General features: G+C 42.8%; 1 protein-coding gene across 17 annotated transcripts in view; it reads left to right on the top strand.

Annotated features, from left to right (window-relative positions):
• LOC102448489 (plasma membrane calcium-transporting ATPase 2) overlaps positions 1-20,429 on the top strand; it is an 858,088-nt gene that overhangs the window by 568,450 nt on the left and 269,209 nt on the right. For all 17 annotated transcript variants that reach the window (XR_012906525.1, XR_012906526.1, XM_075939331.1 and 14 more), the window contains one exon: positions 19,314-19,511. Coding sequence is in view for 15 of the 17 variants with exons in the window: in XM_075939331.1 (XP_075795446.1) it covers positions 19,314-19,511 (198 nt within the window). In the remaining 2 variants the exon portion in view is untranslated. The remainder of the gene's footprint in view (positions 1-19,313; positions 19,512-20,429) is intronic.

Raw genomic sequence — 20,429 nt, 5'->3', positions numbered from 1 at the left:
TCTTTCGAAAGTTCCTCTTTCGAAAGAAGGCGTTCTTCAATGTAAATAGGGCTTCTTCAAAAGAGAGCATCCAGACTCACTGGATGCTTTCTTTCGAAAAAGCAAGCCGCTTTTTTGAAAGTTCAACGTGCAGTCTAGACGTTCTCTTTCGAAAGAGGCTCTTTCGAAAGTATCTTTCAAAAGAGCCTCTTTCGAAAGAGGCTTGCAGTCTAGACATAGCCCTAGAGACAAGGTAAGTGAGTTAATAGCTTTTATTAGACCATCTTCTGTTGGTGGAATGGACAAGCTTTCAAGCTTCACAAAGGTCTGTTCATGTCTGGAGAAAGTAAACAGTGTGTGTAAGCTAAATACAAGGTGGATAAGATTTAAGCATAAGGGTTTCCTACTTGGGAGACCATTACAATGAAGTGGGCAAATAAGGGTTAGCAGGCAGTAGGATGTGTTACAAGTTATTGTAATGAGTCACAAAACCCATGTCTCTGTGAAGTCTGTGTGCATCAGGGATCTTTCGGAAAAGGCTTTATTTTCCAAAAGATCAGCGTCTAGACTGGCGCTTTTCTCCGGCAAAGGCTCCATGCCAAAAAAAAGCGGCAGCCATTTTTATGCTAATGAAGCGCGGGAGATTTAAATCCCTGCTTCATTAGCAATTGCAGTACATCTAATTTACATCCCTTTTCCAAAAAAGGGATGTAGTCTAGACGTAGCCTAGGAGTTTAGGTTGATTTTATTCCCAAAAGATTGATTTTCTAAACAATGGATCCACACTACCTATCTGTTCCATTGACTTTAACGGCTGCTAAAATCAATTTAGATTCTCCAGCTTTTCACAAGGAGTAATGGAAAATTCCAACTTGCGTGGTCGAATTTATGGTACAGTAGACCAAGAATTGCAAAAGTCAATGTTCTTGGCATCTTGGAGATATTCCACGGTGTACTGCTGTGACCACTCTGGCCAGAAATTGCAACTCTCCTGATTTCCAGGTGAACAGGAAAGCCCCAGGTAAGTTTGAATTTCATTTCCCATGTGGCCAGTCTTGCGAGCACATCTCAGAGCAGGAAGCACACCTGAGCAGTACATGAGTTCCATGAGTTCATGTTCAATGAGTTCCATGAGCTCCACTTCCCAGGGCAGCAGAAAAGCGCCAGTGTGGCGTGTGAAGGAGATCTTGGACCTCATCGAGGTATGGGGAGAGAAATACATTCACATATTTATGAGAAGATCTTTGGTGGAGAAAGGACGCACCAGAGAGACCCGCAGTGCTGTGTCTTAAAATAAAGGAGCTGAGGCACTCCTACCACAAGACAAAGGAGGCAAATGGACAGTCTCATGCATCACCACAAATATGCCACTTCTGTGACTAGCAGCATGAAATTCTGAGGCTCAAGAAGGATGCAGAAAAAAGACTGTTTCCCATTGATCTCAAGCAAGGGGGGAAGGAGTTGATGAGTGCATTATGGGACGCTGACAATATGAACCCAGAACCAGCTGCTGCACAGTTTTGGTCCCACCATGCACCTGGAGGGTAACCCAGAATGCAAAGTTATGTGGGATAGCTACCAGCAGTGCATCACTCTCAAAGTCGATGGCAGTCTCCCACTGGTGCCATGCTATTTTGACCTGCATTGAATTCTTGCACATAGTGGGGACATGGACTTCCAACTTTACAAAATCAAGTGGTAAGAAATTGACCTTAATAATCGTATCTTGTAGAAGACATGGCCTGGATCAATAATCTACAGTCTTCAATTCATTAATGTAAGATAGAGAAGTTGAAGTACATTATATCAAAGTATAGTGCTTTAATATGGATTAACCCAAGAAAAATTGTAAATTAACATGTGCAGTCTTCTGTGTACACCTGTTTCAGTCTAGATTTAGGCCATAAATATTTATTTAGCTGAGCATGAGTATATGTTAAAGGAAAATAAAGTGAAGGGAAAACAAGCTTATTGACCAATCAAAAAAACTATATTTATATTAATTGTAATAATTTGTATTCCAAGCGTGAAGCAAATAAGAAGGTTGGATGTGTTGAGGATTGTTATTGGGCTATAGAGCCTTTCACGTTAGGTCATTATTCAAATCCAGTCTGACTCAATATGGTTAATGGCAAATCAGATGGTGGTTGCTCTTCGGTGTTTAAGTGCAAGGGAAAAGGTGAGGAGAGTAAACATAACTGATATCCTTCTTGGACAGTGAGGTCTGAATGAAGTTGTAATAACCTCTCTCTTCTACCATGCAATTCTTATGTCAGGGTGAGCTGGTCAGTGCAAAGGGCACTTGAATTTCAGGACTGATGTATGAATAAAAGGTTTAGCTGTCTATGCTTTCGTATGCATTAAACTTACCTGAAAATAAAAGCTGTGACCCCAAAAGTTGAAAAGATGAATGCTGATGGAGTCTTCCTAGGCTGTAAGAGTGTGCCTTCTGTGTTCATAATGCCATGAACTGAATGTTTTGCCTTTTCCTTTTCATAATCTTAATGCTACATCGAAGAACAACAGTATAAAGTCTAATTTATTATTTGGTATTATCCATGAGGCACCTTTTTGGATAACCTGACAGATTTTCAGCAATCAGATGAATGTAGTATTCTTCTTTCACATACTTAGTCATTCAAATTCTTATATTTTGTGCAACATTTTGTTATGAAAAGCAAAATAAAATATCAGTGTAAAAGTGGTAGAGATGTAGCACAATAAGATTACATGGGCATAATTTGGCTCTGATCCTACAAAGATTTACACAGATGCTTTTTTATTCTTCTGAGCAGGCCCCTGGAAATCAATAGGGATACTCATGTGCAAAGTTAAGTAAACTTGTACCATAAACCTTTGCAGAATTGAGGACTTAGAAAGTTGTAGAAGGAATTCTTGAAAGTTAAAGGAGAAAGTCGGGGGTGGGATAATGGGCAAGATATACAGTATAACTTTCCTCAGTGGAAAAACTGACAAAATCTTTGGTACATAGGAGTACAGTGGATGGGTGAAAAAAAGATTTCAAGATGTTGTTGAAAATCCTCAGTGAGAGCTGTAGACATAGTAGTCAATTAGCAGTAAAGCTGTTTAGCAAGGAAGAGAGCAGAATTAAAGGAATAGAAAAATTTGCTTTAGAATGTCTTGAATACTTTAACATTCCCATTCTATTCATTTTTGGCTATCACTTATGTAACTTGTAGGAAACAAGTATATGCTCTGCAGATGTTTTTGAAAGGACTTCTTTACCCGTAGCAGAGCCCTGTGTTACTTCCCGTATTGAAAGAGAACATGTGGTGGGTTTGGAATTTAATGGCAATATTAGTGCACAAATCCTTTCTTATTAATAATTATAAATAACATATGGCTTTCTATAAATGTTCACTAGAGTGTATGGCAAATGGTTTTGTTTGACACCTCTTCAGTTGGTATATCAGTGTCGTGCCTACACGACTGCATTCATGACATATTTTTGCCCTGCAATGACACTCCTCTAGGCCTCTTCCACAAAGAATAATGGTAGAGGAAGGTAGGCAGCCAATCATTCGATACTAAGGAAAATGCTGCACTGCAGCTTTTGTGGCACACTTGGTCTAACATTTCTAAATTAAATTTCTGTATTTACTAAAAGCACTTTCCAGTTTCCATTGGCCTTTTCTGTAATACTTGTGCAATCAACACAGCTTTCTTCAAATAAATTGTGTTAAAATGTATTCTGTTCTATGAACTTCTAAATCTGAGCTACAGTAGTATGATGCCTTTTATTGGGTAGTGTGTCAATAGCCACTGAAGGTTATTTATAATAACTTTCTAGTTCAGGACCTGAGCAGTTATCTTTGGCTACGTCTATACTGGAGGCTTCTTGTGCAAGAACAGCTGTTCTTGCGCAAAAACTTGTCAGGTGTCTACACTGCACGCGTGTTCTTGTGCAAGTAAATTTACAGTCTAGCGTCAGAAAACAGGGCTTTGTCCAGAAGACTTATTCCTCTCCCCATGAGGAATAAGCCCTCTTGTGCAAGAGCTCTTGCACAAGAGAGCAGTGTAGACAAGCAACATGAATTTCTTGCGCAAGAAACCCCTATGGCTAAAATGGCCATCAGAGCTTTCTTGCACAAGAGAGCATCCACACTGCGACAAGGAGTCCTGTAGCACCTTATAGACTAACAGATGTATTGGAGCATACGTTTTCATGGGCAAAAACCCACTTCGTCAGATGCATGTAGTGGAAATATCCGGAGGCAGGTATAAATATGCAGGCCAGAATCAGGCTAGAGATAATGAGGTTAATTCAATCAGGGAGGATGGGGCCCACTTCTAGCAGCTGATCTGGAGGTGTGAATACCAAGAAAGGAGAAGCTGCTTTTGTAGTTAGCTAGCCATCAGCACAGTCTTTGTTTAATCCTGAGCTGATGGTGTCAAACTTGCAGATGAATTATAGCTCAGCAGTTTCTCTTTGAAGTCTGGTCTTGAATTTTTTTTGTTGCAGGATGGCTACCTTTAGATCTGCTATTGTGTGTCCAGGGAAACTGAAGTGTTCTCCTACATGTTTTTGTATATTGCCATTCCTAATATCTGATTTGTGTCCATTTATTCTTTTATGTAGGAACTGTCCAGTTTGGCCGATGTATATAGCAGAGGGGCATTGCTGGCACATGATGGCATATATTACATTGGTAGCTGTGCAGGTGAATGAATCAGTGATGGTGTGGCTGATCTGGTTAGGTCCTGTGATGGTGTTGCTGGAGTAGATATGTGGGCAGAGCTGGCACCGAGGTTTGTTGCAGGGATTGGTTCCTGAGTTAGAGTTACTATGGAGTGGTGTGTAGTTGCTGGTGAGAATATGCTTCAGGTTGGCGGGTTGTCTGTGGGCGAGGACTGGCCTGCCTCCCAAGGCCTGTAAAAGTGAGGGATCATTGTCCAGGATGGGTTGAAGATCACTGATGATTCATTGGAGCGGTTTTAGCTGAGAACTGCAGGTGATGGCCAGTGGTGTTCTGTTGGTTTTTTTCTTGGGCTTGTACCACAGCAGGAGGCTTCTGGGTACACGTCTGGCTCTGTTAATCTGTTTCCTTACTTCCTCATGTGGGTATCGTAGTTTCAAGAATGCTTGGTGAAGATCTTGTAGGTGTTGGTCTCTGTCTGAGGGGATGGAGCAAATGTGGTTGTACCTCAGTGCTTGGCTGTAGACAATGGATCATGTGGTGTGTCCGGGATGGAAGCTGGAGGTATGAAGGTAGGCATAGTGGTCGGTAAGTTTTTGGTATAGGTTGGTGTTTATGCGACCGTCAATTATTTGCACCCCGGTGTCCAGGAAGTGGACCTCCTGTGTAGACTGGTCCAGGCTGAGGTTGATGGTGGGGTAGAAGCTGTTGAAATCGTGATGGAATTCTTCCAGAGTTTCTTTCCCATGGGTCTAGATGATGAAGATTTAGCATAGGTAGGGAAGGGGCATGAGTAAACGAGAGCTGAGGAAGTGTTGTTCTAGGTCAGCCATAAAAATGTTGGCATAATGTGGGGCCATGCGGGTGCCCAAAGTGGTGCCACTGGTCTGGAGGTATATATTGTCACCAGATCTGAAATAGTTGTGTGTGAGGATAAAGTCACAGAGCTCAGCCACTAGCTGTGCTGTGGCATCATCAGGGATACTGTTCCATCTATGTGTGGGATGTTTGTGTAGAGAGCCTCTACATCCATGGTGGCTAGGATGGTTTTTCCTGGAAGATCACCAATGCACTGTAGTTTTCTCAGGAAATCAGTGGTGTCACGGAGATAGCTGGGAGTGCTGGTGGTGTAGGGTCTGAGTATAGAATCCACATATCCAGACAGTCCTTCAGTGAGAGTGCCAATGCCCAAGATGATGGGGCATCCAGGATCTCCAGGTTTGTGGATCTTGGGTAGTAGATAAAATAATCCTGGTTCGGGCTCTAAGGGTGTGTTGATTTGTTCCTGTGCTTGTGTAGGGAGTGTCCTGAGCAGATGGTGCAGTTTCTTAGTGTATTCCTCAGTGGGATCTGAGGGAAGTGGCCTGTAGAATTTGGTATTGGAGAGTTGTCTGGCAGCCTCCTTTTGGTAGTCATACCTGTTCATGATGACAACAGCTCGTCCTTTATCATCCTCTTTGATTATAATGTCAGAGTTGTTCCGGAGGCTGTGGATGGCATTGTGTTCTGCACGACTTAGGTTATGAGGCAAATGATGCTGTTTTTCCACAATTTCTGCCTGTGCACATTGGCAGAAGCATTCTATGTATAGGTCCAGACTGTCATTTCAACCCTCAGGAGGAGTCCATGTGGAGTTCTTCTTCTTGTGCTGTTGGTGGGAGGATATCTGTGTGTCAGTGCACTGTTCAGTGTTGTGTTGAAAGTATTCTTTGAGTCGGAGATGGTGAAAGTAGGCTTCCAGATCACTGCAGAACTTTATCATGTCTGTGGGGGTGGTGGGGCAAAAAGAGAGTCCTTGATATAGGACAGATTCTTCTTCTGGGCTAAGTGTATAGTTGGATAGGTTGACGATATTGCTGGGTGAGTTAGGGGTACCACTATTGTGGTCCCATGTGGCAGGTAGGATTTTAGCCAGCTTACAGTCCTTTTTCTGATACTTGACATACTGCCATATGAGCAAAAGCACGTGCCAGTGTAGATGCGCTCTTGTGGAAGACTTTTTGCTCAAGAACTCTTCTGCAAAACAGTTCTTGTGCAAGAAGCTACCAGTTTAAATGTAGCCTTTGAGCTATTAGGCTTACAAGTAAAACAGTGGACATTATGATTCTAATTTGAATTGATTTTTTTCTATGTATTTTGGTTAAAGCAAGAACCACATTAGGGCTATGTCTACACGGCAGCGCAATTTCGGGATACCTCTGGTGATAGCTATACTGCATCGTTTGAGTGCGGCCGTTATTTCGAAATATCACAGGCTCACTAGTCCAACATCCCTGCAAACCTCATATCATGAGGAGTGAGAGACGTTTCGGAATAGCGATTTATTTTCTAGTTCAAAATTAACTCAAAATAAACTACCCACTTCGTGTAGCTCAATTTGTGTAGCACCCGTGGAGAATAAGGTAAAGGAATTACACATGTAAAAAAAGTTACTAAACTGTATCTGTGACCAAACACCTATGGTAGGCCACACAGAGTGTAACACTCAGGCAGACTGCAAGAAATAGGACAGACAATCCCCCAAACCTGGTGGCTTATTCTATAAATAGATTCACCAAGCCAGTGATAAAATATCTTCTGTAGTACCAAACTGATTAATCAGAAGCCGAACACAGTCCCCTTTAGGAATTCCAGCCGTTGGCTCCCTTCCAGATATACAGGTCTAATATGGTGTGGAGTTATTGAAAATCTAGTTTGCCATATGTGAGGTTCTTATTAATCCCAGAAGATCAGACACTTACCCTCAGGTCAATGTATATTTCACATCTTATCCAAATAGCATGCTGTCAACCAATCCTTAGTAAACTAACTAAAGAATTATTAATAAAAGAAAATTTCTTAGCTTTGCATACCATTTCAACAATTACCACAACGTTTCACGTGCATATTAAAGTCCTTTGCCATCAAACATGATTTGACCTTCTGTAGTGTATTAGACTGGGATCTTCTGTCTTCTGTTCTGTTTTTATATTCAGGCTTGGTTGGAGAATAGCCAATGCTCTGTAACTGGACCGCGCTTGTCAAACTGAAGAAGATGAACGTATTCAACTTTTACTGTCCTGTGAACATTATGAAACCTTAAATTGATTAAATAAGTTCTATTTTGACAGCTGGCTTTATGTAAAACCTAAAAAGCTTCCAAAAAATGTAACACATGATTAATATTTGGAGATGTTATTATGAAAATGTTAATAATCATAAAATGTTAATGTTTTCATATTAGGATGAAATGCCAACTCTTAGGGTACGTCTACACTACATGGCTCCATCGACGGAGCCATGTAGATTTGTTTATTGGGCAAAGGGAAATCGCTGCTTCATTTAAATTTACATGGCTGCCGCGCTGAGCCGACAAACAGCTGATCAGCTGTTTGTCGGCTCAGCGTGCTAGTCTGGACGCTCCCCTGCCGACATCAAAGCCCTTTGTCGGCAGCCCCGGTAAACCTCATCCCTCGAGGAATAATGGGGCTGCTGACAAAGGGGCTTTGATGTCGGCAGGGGAGCATCCAGACTAGCGCGCTGAGCCGACAAACAGCTGATCAGCTGTTTGTCGGCTCAGCGCGGCAGCCATGTAAATTTAAATGAAGCGGCGATTATTTAAATCGCGGCTTCATTTCCCTTTGCCTACAACCCTCATCTACATGGCTCCGTCGATGGAGCCATGTAGTCTAGACACAGCCGTGGGCTACGTCTACATTGGCCCCTTTTCCGGAAGGGGCATGGTAATTTTTGAAATCGCAATAGGGAAATGCGCAGGGGATTTAAATATCCCCCGCGGCATTTAAATAAAAATGTCCGCCGCTTTTTTCCGGCTTTTAGAAAAGCCGGAAAAGAGCGTCTACACTGGCCCCGATCCTCCGGAAAAAGCGCCCTTTTCCGGAGGATCTTATTCCTACTTCAAAGTGTATAGTTGGATAGGTTGACGATATTGTGTATAGTTGGAAAAGCGCCCTTTTCCGGAGGATCTTATTCCTACTTCAAAGTAGGAATAAGATCCTCCGGAAAAGGGCGCTTTTTCCGGAGGATCGGGGCCAGTGTAGACGCTCTTTTCCGGCTTTTCTAAAAGCCGGAAAAAAGCGGCGGACATTTTTATTTAAATGCCGCGGGGGATATTTAAATCCCCCGCGGATTTCCCTATTGCGATTTCAAAAATTACCATGCCCCTTCCGGAAAAGGGGCCAATGTAGACAAGCCCTTAGTGTTCACCCTGAGCAGTATCATACATGCATGAAGCTGAAAGCTACTGTGGGGAACAAAATTAGATTCATTCTTGTGCCATCACTCCACTGGGGCCTTCAGCCCTACTGAAACAGGCTGTGGGTGCTACAGTCTGGCCCTGTTACTCCTCAGCAGCTATGTGGAACTAAGAGGAACCCGCTATCAGGAAACTGCATGCAGACGAAGAGACTGGACTCTGTGACTACATACACTCTGTCTATCTTCACTAAAACCCAATATTTCATTTAAAAAATGAAGCACTTGGGGAGCATGCCATCCCTGTGAACCGTATCCAGGAACAAGCTCCTGAGACTGTAAGCTTTCAGAGATAGTGATCATCTCTTCATTTCTGGTCACATAACAGCGCTGACCTTACCGCAATACAAGTAACTGTGTTTACTGCACTGCCTGTGCCATCGCCGCTCCCTTGAACTCTGGGTTTTCAAATAGTTGAGGACCTGAGCAATGCCCAGTAAATCTAGTACATTTATATGTGATGAGTAATTTCCCAAACCCACAATAGCTGAAGATGTATCAAATTAAATGATCTAACTCTTGGGAGGCTGCACATTTTAGTGCATTATGGATACTGTTGCTATGGTGCTATTCAGAGGAATGCTGATGAAACAGATGCAAATAGCTACAAAATTAAAAAGTGTTGCTGAAGTAGCAACACTTAGAAGTAGCACCTCAGAAAAAACCTCCTACTTAGTAGAAATTCTTGGGAAAGTATATAACATTACTATTTCCATATTTGTTTTCATTTAAATAGTAACAAAGTGTTTCCTATACAAGAATTTAACTTTCCAGCAAGGCAGGCAGTATGGCCTAGTGGTTGAAGCATTGGATGGGTACTTAGGGGAGCCAGGTTATAATCCTGATTTGGTGACTGTGAGCAAGATGTTTCCCCTCAGTGTTTCAGTTCCATTAGCATAAAATGAGAATAATGATACTGTCCTCCTATGTAAAGTGCTTTGAGATCTCCTAAGGATCAGAGGGTATGTCTACACTACAGCACTAATTCGAACTAACTTAGTTCGAATTAGTTAATTCGAACTAAGCTAATTCGAACTAACACATCCAGACTAAAAAACTAGTTCGAATTAGCGTTTTGCTAATTTGAACTAGCATGTCCACACAGAGTGGACCCTGAACCGGGGTTAAGGATGGCCGGAAGCAGTGCCGGCAGGGCATCAGAGGAGGACTTAGAGCGTGGAGATGCTGTCTCAGGCTAGCCGAGGGCTGTGCTTAAAGGGACCCGACCCCCACCCCGGACAGACAGGTCTCAGGGGTGCCCCTCTTGCAAAGCAGTCCTGGCTTGGATTGCCCGGAGAACCCACACTGGGCACATCACAGCACTCGGCCATCAACCCGGCTGCACTTGCCGCAGGCTGCCATCTGGGGAGAGGGGTCAATTGGGGGGCTGCAGGAGAGGTTCCACCCCCAGAAGCCCACAGAGCCAGCCCAGTCCTCCCCATCGGAGGCTCGTACCACATTGCTCCCTCACCTCCTTCCACTTACCCCTCCCTAGCCCCCCTTCCTGAAGTACAAAATAAAGGACAATTGTGTTCAAAAATAGAATATATTTTATTGAACAAAACTGGGGGAGACTGGGAAAAGGAGGTGGGAGAGGGGAAGAGAGAGGGTGGGAGAGGGGAGGGCAACTACAATGATCAGGGGTTGGGAACAGGTCCCATATGAAGAGAGGCTAAAGAGACTGGGACTTTTCAGCTTAGAAAAGAGGAGATGGAGGGGGATATGATAGAGGTCTATAAAAGCACGAGTGGGGTGGAGAGGGTGCATAAAAAAAGTTCTTCATTAGTTCCCATAATAGAAGGACTAGAGGACACCAAAGGAAAGGAATGGGTAGCAGGCTTCAAACTAGTAAGAGAAAGTTGTTCTTCACAAAGCAAAGAGTCAACCTGTGAAACTCCTTGCTGCAGGAGGCTGTGAAGGCTAGAACTAGAACAGAGTTTAAAGAGAAGTGAGATCAATTCATGGAGGTTGGGACCATGGAGTGGTATTAGCCAGGGGGTAGGAGTGGTGTCCCTTCCCAAAGTATGTTGAAGGCTGGAGAGGGATGGCATGAGACAAATGGCTTGGTCACTGTCTTTGGTCCTTCCCCTCCAGGGTCCCTAGGGTTGGCAGCTCTCGGTAGACAGGCTACTGGGCTAGATGGACCTTTGGTCTGACCCAGTACAGCCATTCTAAGTTCAGGGCTCAGGGTCGGGGGTCTCAGCGGACCACCTTGATTTTCATGCAAATCTGCTCCTGGGTGGCCAGGCTGGCAGATCTCCTGCCCTAGCCGGCCACTTTCCTGTGCCTAGTGCGGAGTTCGTGGACGAGGTCCACTATGTCTGCACTGGGCCAGCCTGGTCCCGGGAAGAGGGGGAGGGCTGGGGGGCATCGGGTGGGTGGCTCGATCCATGCCAGGTGCAGGGTCTGCTGGCTGGGTGCTGGCAGGCTTGCACCTGGCATGGGCACCGTAGCCAGCCCATGCCCCTTTAAGGGGGCCGGGGCCGGGAGGGGGGCATACGAGTTTCCCTGGTGTTGGCCAGAGTGGCCACCAGGGAAAGCTGGGGAGGGCTAGCCTCCCACTAGTTCGAATTAAAGGGCTACACACCCCTTAATTCGAACTAGTAAGTTCGAACTAGGCTTAGTCCTCGTACAATGAGGTTTACCTAGTTCGAACTAAGCGCTCCGCTAGTTGGAATTAAGTTCAAACTAGCGGAGCGCTAGTGTATCTGACACAGAGAAACCCAGTTGGGGGTAATCACATCATCTGGATTAGTTTGTGTTGACTAAAAACTTGTAAAGGGATCTTGGTGGAACTGTGTTTAGAACATTCTGACTCATGTTCAGAATGAGAGATAGTGTAGTCCAGCTCTAGTGCCCTTACAGAGGACACTAAAGGGAGACAGAGTCCTGAAAAGTATGACTGGGAGTGAAGTTCTATGGCTACGTCTAGACTACAATGTTTTATCAGAAGAAGGTACGCAAATTGCACTCCGCAAGTTTGCATACCTTTTTCCGATAGTTTTGTCAGAAGAGGCTTTTCCGAAATTTGGCCCATCTACACTGGGCGAAATTTCAGAAAAACCTCCTCTTTTGGAAGAGCCCTTCTTCCTCATGGAAGGAGGAAGACAGGACTGCCAAAAGAGTGTGTCTGCAAAAAAAGCGGAAGAGCAGATGCATTCCCTGGAAGTGGCAGTCTAGATGTAGCCCAGATGTAGCCATTTAAGAAGCCAGATTAAGCTGTAAATGTTGAGAAATGAGGAACATGGTTTTCACTTCCTCCTTTATAGCTTTAGAAGTCCTTTTCTTTTTATGTAGTTAATGTTAGTTTGCACATTGTTTTATATAAGGTAAATGTTGTGGGATTACTGTTTCTGTCTTTGTACGTGTATGTAATTAAATTAATCTCTTAGCTTCCTTTTATCTTTTAGTTGTGTTACATTTAGACTACAATCCTGCAAATACACACATGCTTTAAATTAATCAAGTATGTAAGCATTTTAAAAAATGGGGCTTGATATAAAAAAATTCTGGCAATAAGAAAGTGAGTGACTTAATGGTGAGTGAGTGAAAATATTTAGTATGTCCATTTTTGTATTTGTTAACAAAGGAATGAGTTCTGTTGTGGTCAGAAGTCACTGGTATGGTGTCCTGACAATTATCTTGCTCTGTTTAATGAAGATAGTCGTTTAGCTACATGGGTGTGCTCCCCTTCTGTATTGTGCTCTGCATAGATAGCCAGCCCAACAGACTGAGAAGGAACCCACTAACTTTACAAGGGACCAGCTCAGTGAGTGGCAGGACTCTCCACTGCTCCTTAGGTCAGACAAAGACAGCTCCTCTGAGACACATCTTTATACACAGATACAAACAAGTTACACATCTTTCCTGATGTATCAGAGTGCCATCCTCTGATATACCTAGGTGCCTCAACAAATTCTTAATCCCATAAGAACATAAGAACGGCCATACTGGTTCAGACCAAAGGTCCATCTAGCCGAGTATCCTGTCTTCTGACAGTGGCCAGCACCAGGTGCCCCAGAGGGAGTGAACAGAACAGGAAATAATCAAGTAATCCCTCTCCTGTCACCCATTCCAAGCCTCCGATAAAGGCTAGGAACACCATTCCGACCCATCCTGGCGAATAGCCATTGGTGGGCCTAACCTCCATGAATTTATCTAGCTCTTTTTTGAACTTTGTTAAACTCCTGGCCTTTACAACCTCCTCTGGCAAGACGTTCCATAGGCTGACCATGCGCTGTGTGAAGAAAAACTTCCTTTTGTTTGTTTAAATCCTGCTACCTATTCATTTCACTTGGTGATCCCTAGTTCTAAGCATGTGTGTAGTCTCATTCAAATCACTGGAACAGCTCAAGTTCTTGGACTATAGCATATTTAAGTACTCTGACGGATTCACTGGGGGGAAAGAAATGAAATACATTAGCATGTCAGGGCAACTACACTTGTATTCCCCCCCATCACCTCTGTCTCCTGCTGCCTTCCTCAGCATCCTTGATCCATTCTGCTTCCCCACTCTGATTGTTCCAAGCTCACTTCTGCAGCCCCACATGCAGCCCATATCGGGTCAGGGTCTGGCTCCCTGTTCTGAGTACCACCTAGTAAGTGTCAGTGAAAAGGTGTATGACTCTCCCAGGCAAATCCCCCTCAGCTGCACTCAGCCTGATTCTCACCCCGGACAAAATCAAGAGAAGTAGGCAAGCAAGCAGAAGAAGCTGAGAAACGGCTGTCCACGCGGGTCCCTTTAAGCACGCGTTTCAGATAGCATTAGGCAGCAGCACCCAGAAGCAACAGCTGACCTAATGCCCTGTCTGAACTAGTACCGGGTGGTCTTAAATGTGAGATAGTGTCCAATTAATGTGGAGACAATCTTTCAAAATAGCACATCACTATTTTGTTGCACTTTTTGTGTATAGATGCACAATTTTGTAATAAGCTTTTCTGGAAGATCTCTTCTGGAAAAGCTTATTCCAAAAGAAGCTTGCAATGTAGATATACCCCTTAGGGTGTGTCTAGACTGGCAAGATTTCGCATAAAAGCGGCTGCTTTTGTGCTAAATCTTGCCGCCTGCCTACACTGGCCGCGAGTATTTGCGGTCTACACTGGCTGCGAGTATTTGCGCAAGAACACTGACTTTGTACTGTACAAAATCAGTGGTTCTTGTGAAAATACTCTGATGCTCCCACTCAGGGATAAGCCCTCTTGAGCAAGTATTCTTTGTTTTGTTGACGGCGGTAAACCTCATTCTACGAAGAATAATGCCTTTTGTCAACAGAGTTCTGTCGACAGAAGGCGTTATTGCATCTGTACTGTAGACAAAAGCCTGAAGTCTAGACGTACCCTTTGTCACAGATTTGAAAGCATATTAGCAAAGAAAGGGGTGCTTAGAGGCATAAGGAGAGATAAGAAACAACTGTATTTAAGTAAAGTTCTTCCTGGAACTAATAGTTTAGAACTGAATCATTGCATGCCGAACAAAAAATGTTACTATATGCCACTGAATCCTAATTCTGTGGCTATTCACTTCTCTCTGTTTTCTAATAATATGGATAATAAACTTATGTGGCTTTAAAAGAGTACTAGGAGATACTGATGGAAAATCACTGTATGTATGCAAATTTATTCTTACATATCTATATTTTAATGTTTCCATTATTTATATTCATAGTGTAGAAAAACAAAACCTGAACAACATAATATTTGCTCTTTTTAAGCTTTGAAAAAAAATCTTTATTTTCTGATGTCCCCACTCATACATGCTGAACCCTTTAACTAAATTTGGTCCTTTTTCCAATTCCCATATTTCAATAATGTGCTTAATTATCATGGAACTGGACAGCCCTGCTGCCCCCAACCTTGCTTTCTAGTGGTCGATTTCTCCCCCTCACGCCCATCCTCTCAGCTCGCCCCTCCCCGCTCCCCTCCCGGCAGCCACGCTGAGGCTTGGTATTTTTTCCCATGGCCCAGTACCGGGCCGTGGCCCATAGTTTGGGAAACGCTGGTCTAGACATAGCCTTTGTTACCTCCCTCATCCAGTAAGGGCCTGACACCATCCCTGTTCACCCTCTCATTGCTAACATGCCTGTAGAAATCTTTCTTGTTTCCCTTCACATCCCTCGCCAGCTGCAATTCCAGTTGTGCTTGGCCTTCCTGATTACAGCCCTGCATGTTCGAGCAATATATTTCTACTGCTCCCTAATCATCTGTCTAATTTCCATGATGACGTCTGTGAAAAAAGTGTAATTCTTGCCATTTCTCTGACTTCATTTCAATGGAAATGTCATGAGATACAGTAATTAGGAGTAAAGTTGAAAATAGCAACAGCCCTTAATTAAAAACACCTTCAGTAGCTCATTGAGAATTCTGTATTGTTCTATATCCTTCATCTTAAACATCTGTGAAAAGCACACTGTTTACTGATAGCTGGTCTCATAAGTCATTTTGGTTTTTCCTCTGGATGGCTTTTTATTAATAGCACTGATCTGTATTTGCTACTTAAACCAAAGTGGAAATCTTCCTCTGTTTGTGAGGCTTCAGCTGGTTGCTATGGAGATGGTTGGTATCACAAACAAATTTTTCCATGAGACATTCATGGCTATTTAATGGATGCACTTTTTTTTTCCATTATGCGTTAATTATGCCATATGCTCAAGGAACAGGCAAAATGATTAATTATTAAGTTTTCTGGTTCCTTGCCCCCCACCCACCCAAAAAGCAATAGATATGCAGAAATATATTATTTTATTGAATCACCTGGTTTGCATACTGAAGGCAGAAATGCACTTAATATACTGCACAAAAGTATAGACAACAATTAAATTTTTTCCAGACAATATTCCCCTTCTTTCCTCCATTATCATTTCAATTTAAATAAAAATAACTTTGTAGAGGCTGAAAGCTTTTAAAAATATTGTCATGCCAAAGAATCATATTGTGACAATCAGATTGTAACATTTTCTAACCATAATAGTGTGGTTTGTAAATGCATGTAAATAATGTCCTTTCTGAAACTTTTTGATCAAGAATAAAGTGTTTGAATGATTTATTGATACAAAACCTCTTTTCAATAAAATGTTAGTTTTAATGCAAAAAATGGCCTGCATATTTCATGCTGTATATAATCAAGTAAACACAAAACATGTTAAGAAAGTATCCCACTTATCCCACTACAGCACATAACATCAAATGCACACACTTATGCCAATAACACACAGATCATGAGTCTATTCAAACTGCCATCTACATTAACTGGTGGCTTTGTCATGTATTCCTTGAACATGGTAGATCAGGGGTGAGCAACAGGTGGCTAACAGGCCAGATCCAGACCACGGCAACCTCACTGGGACCCTTAAGCACAGTGCAGCTGCAGCCACTTCAAATGTGGCTGCCATATGGTCTGGATGCTGGAGAGTGAGGAGGGAGGTTTTGTGCTATGTCCCACCCCCCAGCAAAATCTCTCAGCTCCCATGATCCACTTTCCGGCCAATAGGAGCTGAGAAATTTTGCTGGAGGCAGGGGCAGCCAATGAAGTCTCCATCCTCCCTCCTGCCCTGTCACTGCAGCTCAGTTTCTGCAGAGCTGCTGGCAGGGAGCCGCCTAGGTAAGCACCTCCCAGCCAGAGACTGCCTCTGGCAACCACCCCCTCTTACATCCCTCAACTACCTGCCCCAAACGATCATCCAGTTTAAAGTTAGTCTTTAAAGTGCTGCATAGTCCTGTCTTTTGTTTCAGCTAGCCCAGACTAACACGGCTGCATCTCTATCCCAAATCTTCTGTACCCCTTTCCCCCTTTCTCCCAGGTCACAACTCCCTCCCAGACCCTGCACCCCCTCCTACACCCTTTCCCCAGGCCAGAATCCTCTCCTCCACCCATACCCCTTTCTGTACTCTGCACCCCAAGTCTCTGTCCCAGATTACAACCCCCTCCTTCACTGAAACTCCCTCTCAGACTCCACCCTCTTCCTGCACCGTCTCCTGGCCCAAGCTCCCTTCTGCACCCAATCTCTGTCCCAGACCCCGCACTCCCTCGGTTGAAATGCGGTCCTTGACCACTTGCCAAAACCTTGGAGTGGCCCCACCGTTAAAATTATTGCCCACCCCTGTGGTAGATTGTCAAGCAGCTAAATAGGTCAGGCTCCTGTATCAATAGAGATTGGCTACACTTTCTCCTTGACAGAGAGGTACACAAAAGATATACCTTCCATAAGAATCTTTAATGTGCTGTCCCATGTAGCTGTCCAGTGTAGCAAAATAACAACAGTAGAACCTCAGCATTAGAAACAGGTTGCTTGCAACTCTGAACACAGCATTGTTCTTTCAAACATTTACAATTGAACATTAACTTAATACAGCTTTGAAACTTTACTATGCAGAGGAAAAATGCTGGTTTCAACCATCTTAATGTACATGAAATAAGCACAGGAATGGTTTCCTTACCTCGTAAAATTGTGTTTTTAAACTTTTCTTTTAGTTAGTAGTTTACCGTTAGGTCAGTAATGTACTGCATTTGCTTTATTTTTGTCTATGCTGCCTGCATACTTCTGGTTTCAAATGAGGTGTACAGGTTACCAGTCAGTTGGTAATTCCTGATAGAAATGTAGCAGTCTTAGTCTGGGGTAGCTGAAGCAAAATGCAGGACAATGTAGCACTTTAAAGACTAACAAGATGGTTTAGTAGATGATGAGCTTTCGTGGGCCAGACCCACTTCCTCAGATCAAAAATCTGATCTGATCTGATCTGAGGAAGTGGGTCTGGCCCACGAAAGCTCATCATCTAATAAACCATCTTGTTAGTCTTTCAAGTGCTACATTGTCCTGCATTTTGCTTTGGTAATTCCTGTGTTCCTAGCTCTGAAGTTCTGCTGTTTGCTATACACAGTGCCACCCAGTGGCTGTAGAATATAATAGAGTTTAGCGTTCCAGTACAACCCTTTGTCTTTTTTCCTCGTTATTGTGCTTGTTCATTTTGCCTTACTGACCTTGTTGCAGTACTAGCTTGTTGAAATATTGTCCATGTGCACTAGACCAGGGTCTTCTAATTCTTCTTCATCGACTTCTCTATCAAGATAGTTGCAAGTTGTTTCCTTTGTCTCTGAGAATGAAGTGTAGTAATTTCTCTAAGACCATGTATCTTTAAGAAAGCAAGGTTCATTACAAAGGAGACATGAGAGAAAATTCTGTAAAAACAAAAATAATTTTAGATCCCAGCCTGTCCATCAGGTAATTTGATATGGTATAATTTGAAGCTAAAATTGAGCCAGGTAAAAAAGAGCTGCCTTCTGTCTGTCCTGTTCTTGTTTTAGCCTTTCAGCTTCTGAGATCCAAGCCCATTAATGCCTCTGAGACATGGCTGCCTTTCATCTCAGGATCTCCTTTGTTCTGAAGCCTATTCATTTAAAAATTGCATAAGTTTGTGTGCCACCTTGCTCATTAACATAGGAGCTAGGTAGATATCCTTGGTAAAAGTTCAAAGGTACATAATTAAAGTCTATGTAAAAGGTCACATATAAGGAAGGGAATTTGTAAATCTTCTTTGCAGGAAAAATGACAATAGCTGCAATAGAAAGGTGATCGACTGACGCACACAGTCACTGAAACCCAGGTCAGAAATGCAGTGGGCCATTAGACTTCCTGGGCCATTGGGCAAGGCAAGAAGGGGCCTCAGGAGGAGGGGGGCTGAGGTTAGCCTTCCCTAGGCAGACCTCAATGCTGCATGGGGCTCTGGCAGAGATGTAAAGCTCCTGGGACTCCAGCCACTACCACAGTAGCAGCAGTAGTGGCCAAGAACCTCGGACCGTTTTGAATAACTGGGCCCCAAAGCAATTGCCCCCTTTGCCCTCGACTGTCAGCACTCCTGTGGAAACGAATCAGCACAAACACACCTGAAAAAGCATTGGGCCTCACTCACATGCTCCTGAGTGTTCTCCACTTTTCCATCTGCGTGACTCTCCTCTCAGTCAATAAAGGCGGGGTGCAGCTCACCCCAATGCTCAGTGCCTGGCCAGAGCTGTTCAAGATGTTTCCTCCAACAGTTTAGCAGACTGTTTCTCTTCGATCGTGGGCAGAGGGGGGAAAGCTCTTGAGTGCTGCTAGACCAAAGATGTCCCAGTTTTGCCCAAAATATATTGATGGTGCTCACTACTGAGATTTACTTTTTCAAGAACTGTAGTGGAATTTCATTAAAATACTTTGGCCTTAAAAATTTCTATCAACATCTTTTAAGCCTCCGCTCAGAATACAGGGGCAAAAGAATTATCTCGCTAAACAAAAAATTTAAAAGTGGCAAATCTGCCATCTTGTCTAATATGCCATCGGTAACAAAGCTTGCAAAGTTCACTTTAAAAATGCAATTTATTAGAATACTAATGTGTTTGAGTATTTTTTGTTTCCATGGCACTTCAATCGTTTATTTTTAATTTGTTTGCAGGATTACCTGGCACTGCTGCAGACCTAGAAAAAAGAAAGCTTATTTTTGGGAAAAACTTTATACCTCCAAAGAAGCCAAAAACTTTCTTACAGCTAGTTTGGGAAGCTCTACAGGATGTGACTCTTATAATTTTGGAAATTGCAGCCATCATATCTCTGGGGCTCTCATTTTATCAGCCACCTGGAGGAGGGAATGAAGGTAAAAACTCTTTTAATAGTTGTCTAGGTAAATGTCAGTTACTGGTGATGAGTTAAATATTGGTGTATTTTTCTGTGGCACTAACATGAGGTTTTCTAGGTCAGTATTTTAGTTTTCTTCTAACTTCTAGAACTGTTACTTAATATCATTATCCTAAAGATACATAAACTAGCATTTTTCTTGAGGAGCTGTAGGAGATTGCGGAATCCTAAGGCATATTAAAATGTTAAAAGAAAAATCATAGCTTTCTTATAAAACTCCTTTAAAAATTAATTTTAAAATCACTGTCATGTCTATTTAAGCTCACCTGTAGTATATACATTTACTCATCTTGGAAGAGTGTTTACTCAGTGACACAGAAAGAGTGGGAAAGCAGTTTACATGCCAAAAATGGCTTATAATCCAGGCGTAGATCTATAGAGGCAAATAAAACAGTTATGACAGTTTACTGTAGCTAAAGATCTGACCCATATAATCAGTCACACATTGACCCTCTATAATTCTAGTATGTTTTAGTCTTCTGGCTATAAAGCTCCCAATAAGCCTATTTCCTGTACTTCAGTATCCTTTTGTGGTTTTTGTAGAAAGTTGTACGTTGTTTTGTCTGAAGAGTTCTTTCAGATTCACATACATAAAAATGTGGTTCCATCCACATTTGCAAAACTGCCATCTCAGGTAACTGATCAAGAGTTCATTTCAGTTTTCTCATAGGCCAATGGAGCTGCATGAGACATGGTATGCAAAATTGCACGAAAAACTTGGCAAATGAAGAATGTCTTCGCCTAAATATACTTTAGAAATGTTGTTTTCATTCCATGTTTTTATCTTCTATCCATATATTTTAGAAATGTGCATCTGTCTGTCTGTCTGTCTGTGAGTCCATTTGTTCAAGAACTCCTCCTACATGGTAAGAACTAG

This window comes from Pelodiscus sinensis, chromosome 11 (assembly GCF_049634645.1).
Source record: "Pelodiscus sinensis isolate JC-2024 chromosome 11, ASM4963464v1, whole genome shotgun sequence".
Lineage (NCBI taxonomy): Eukaryota > Metazoa > Chordata > Testudines > Trionychidae > Pelodiscus > Pelodiscus sinensis.
This window is presented reverse-complemented; position numbering and strand designations above follow the sequence as displayed.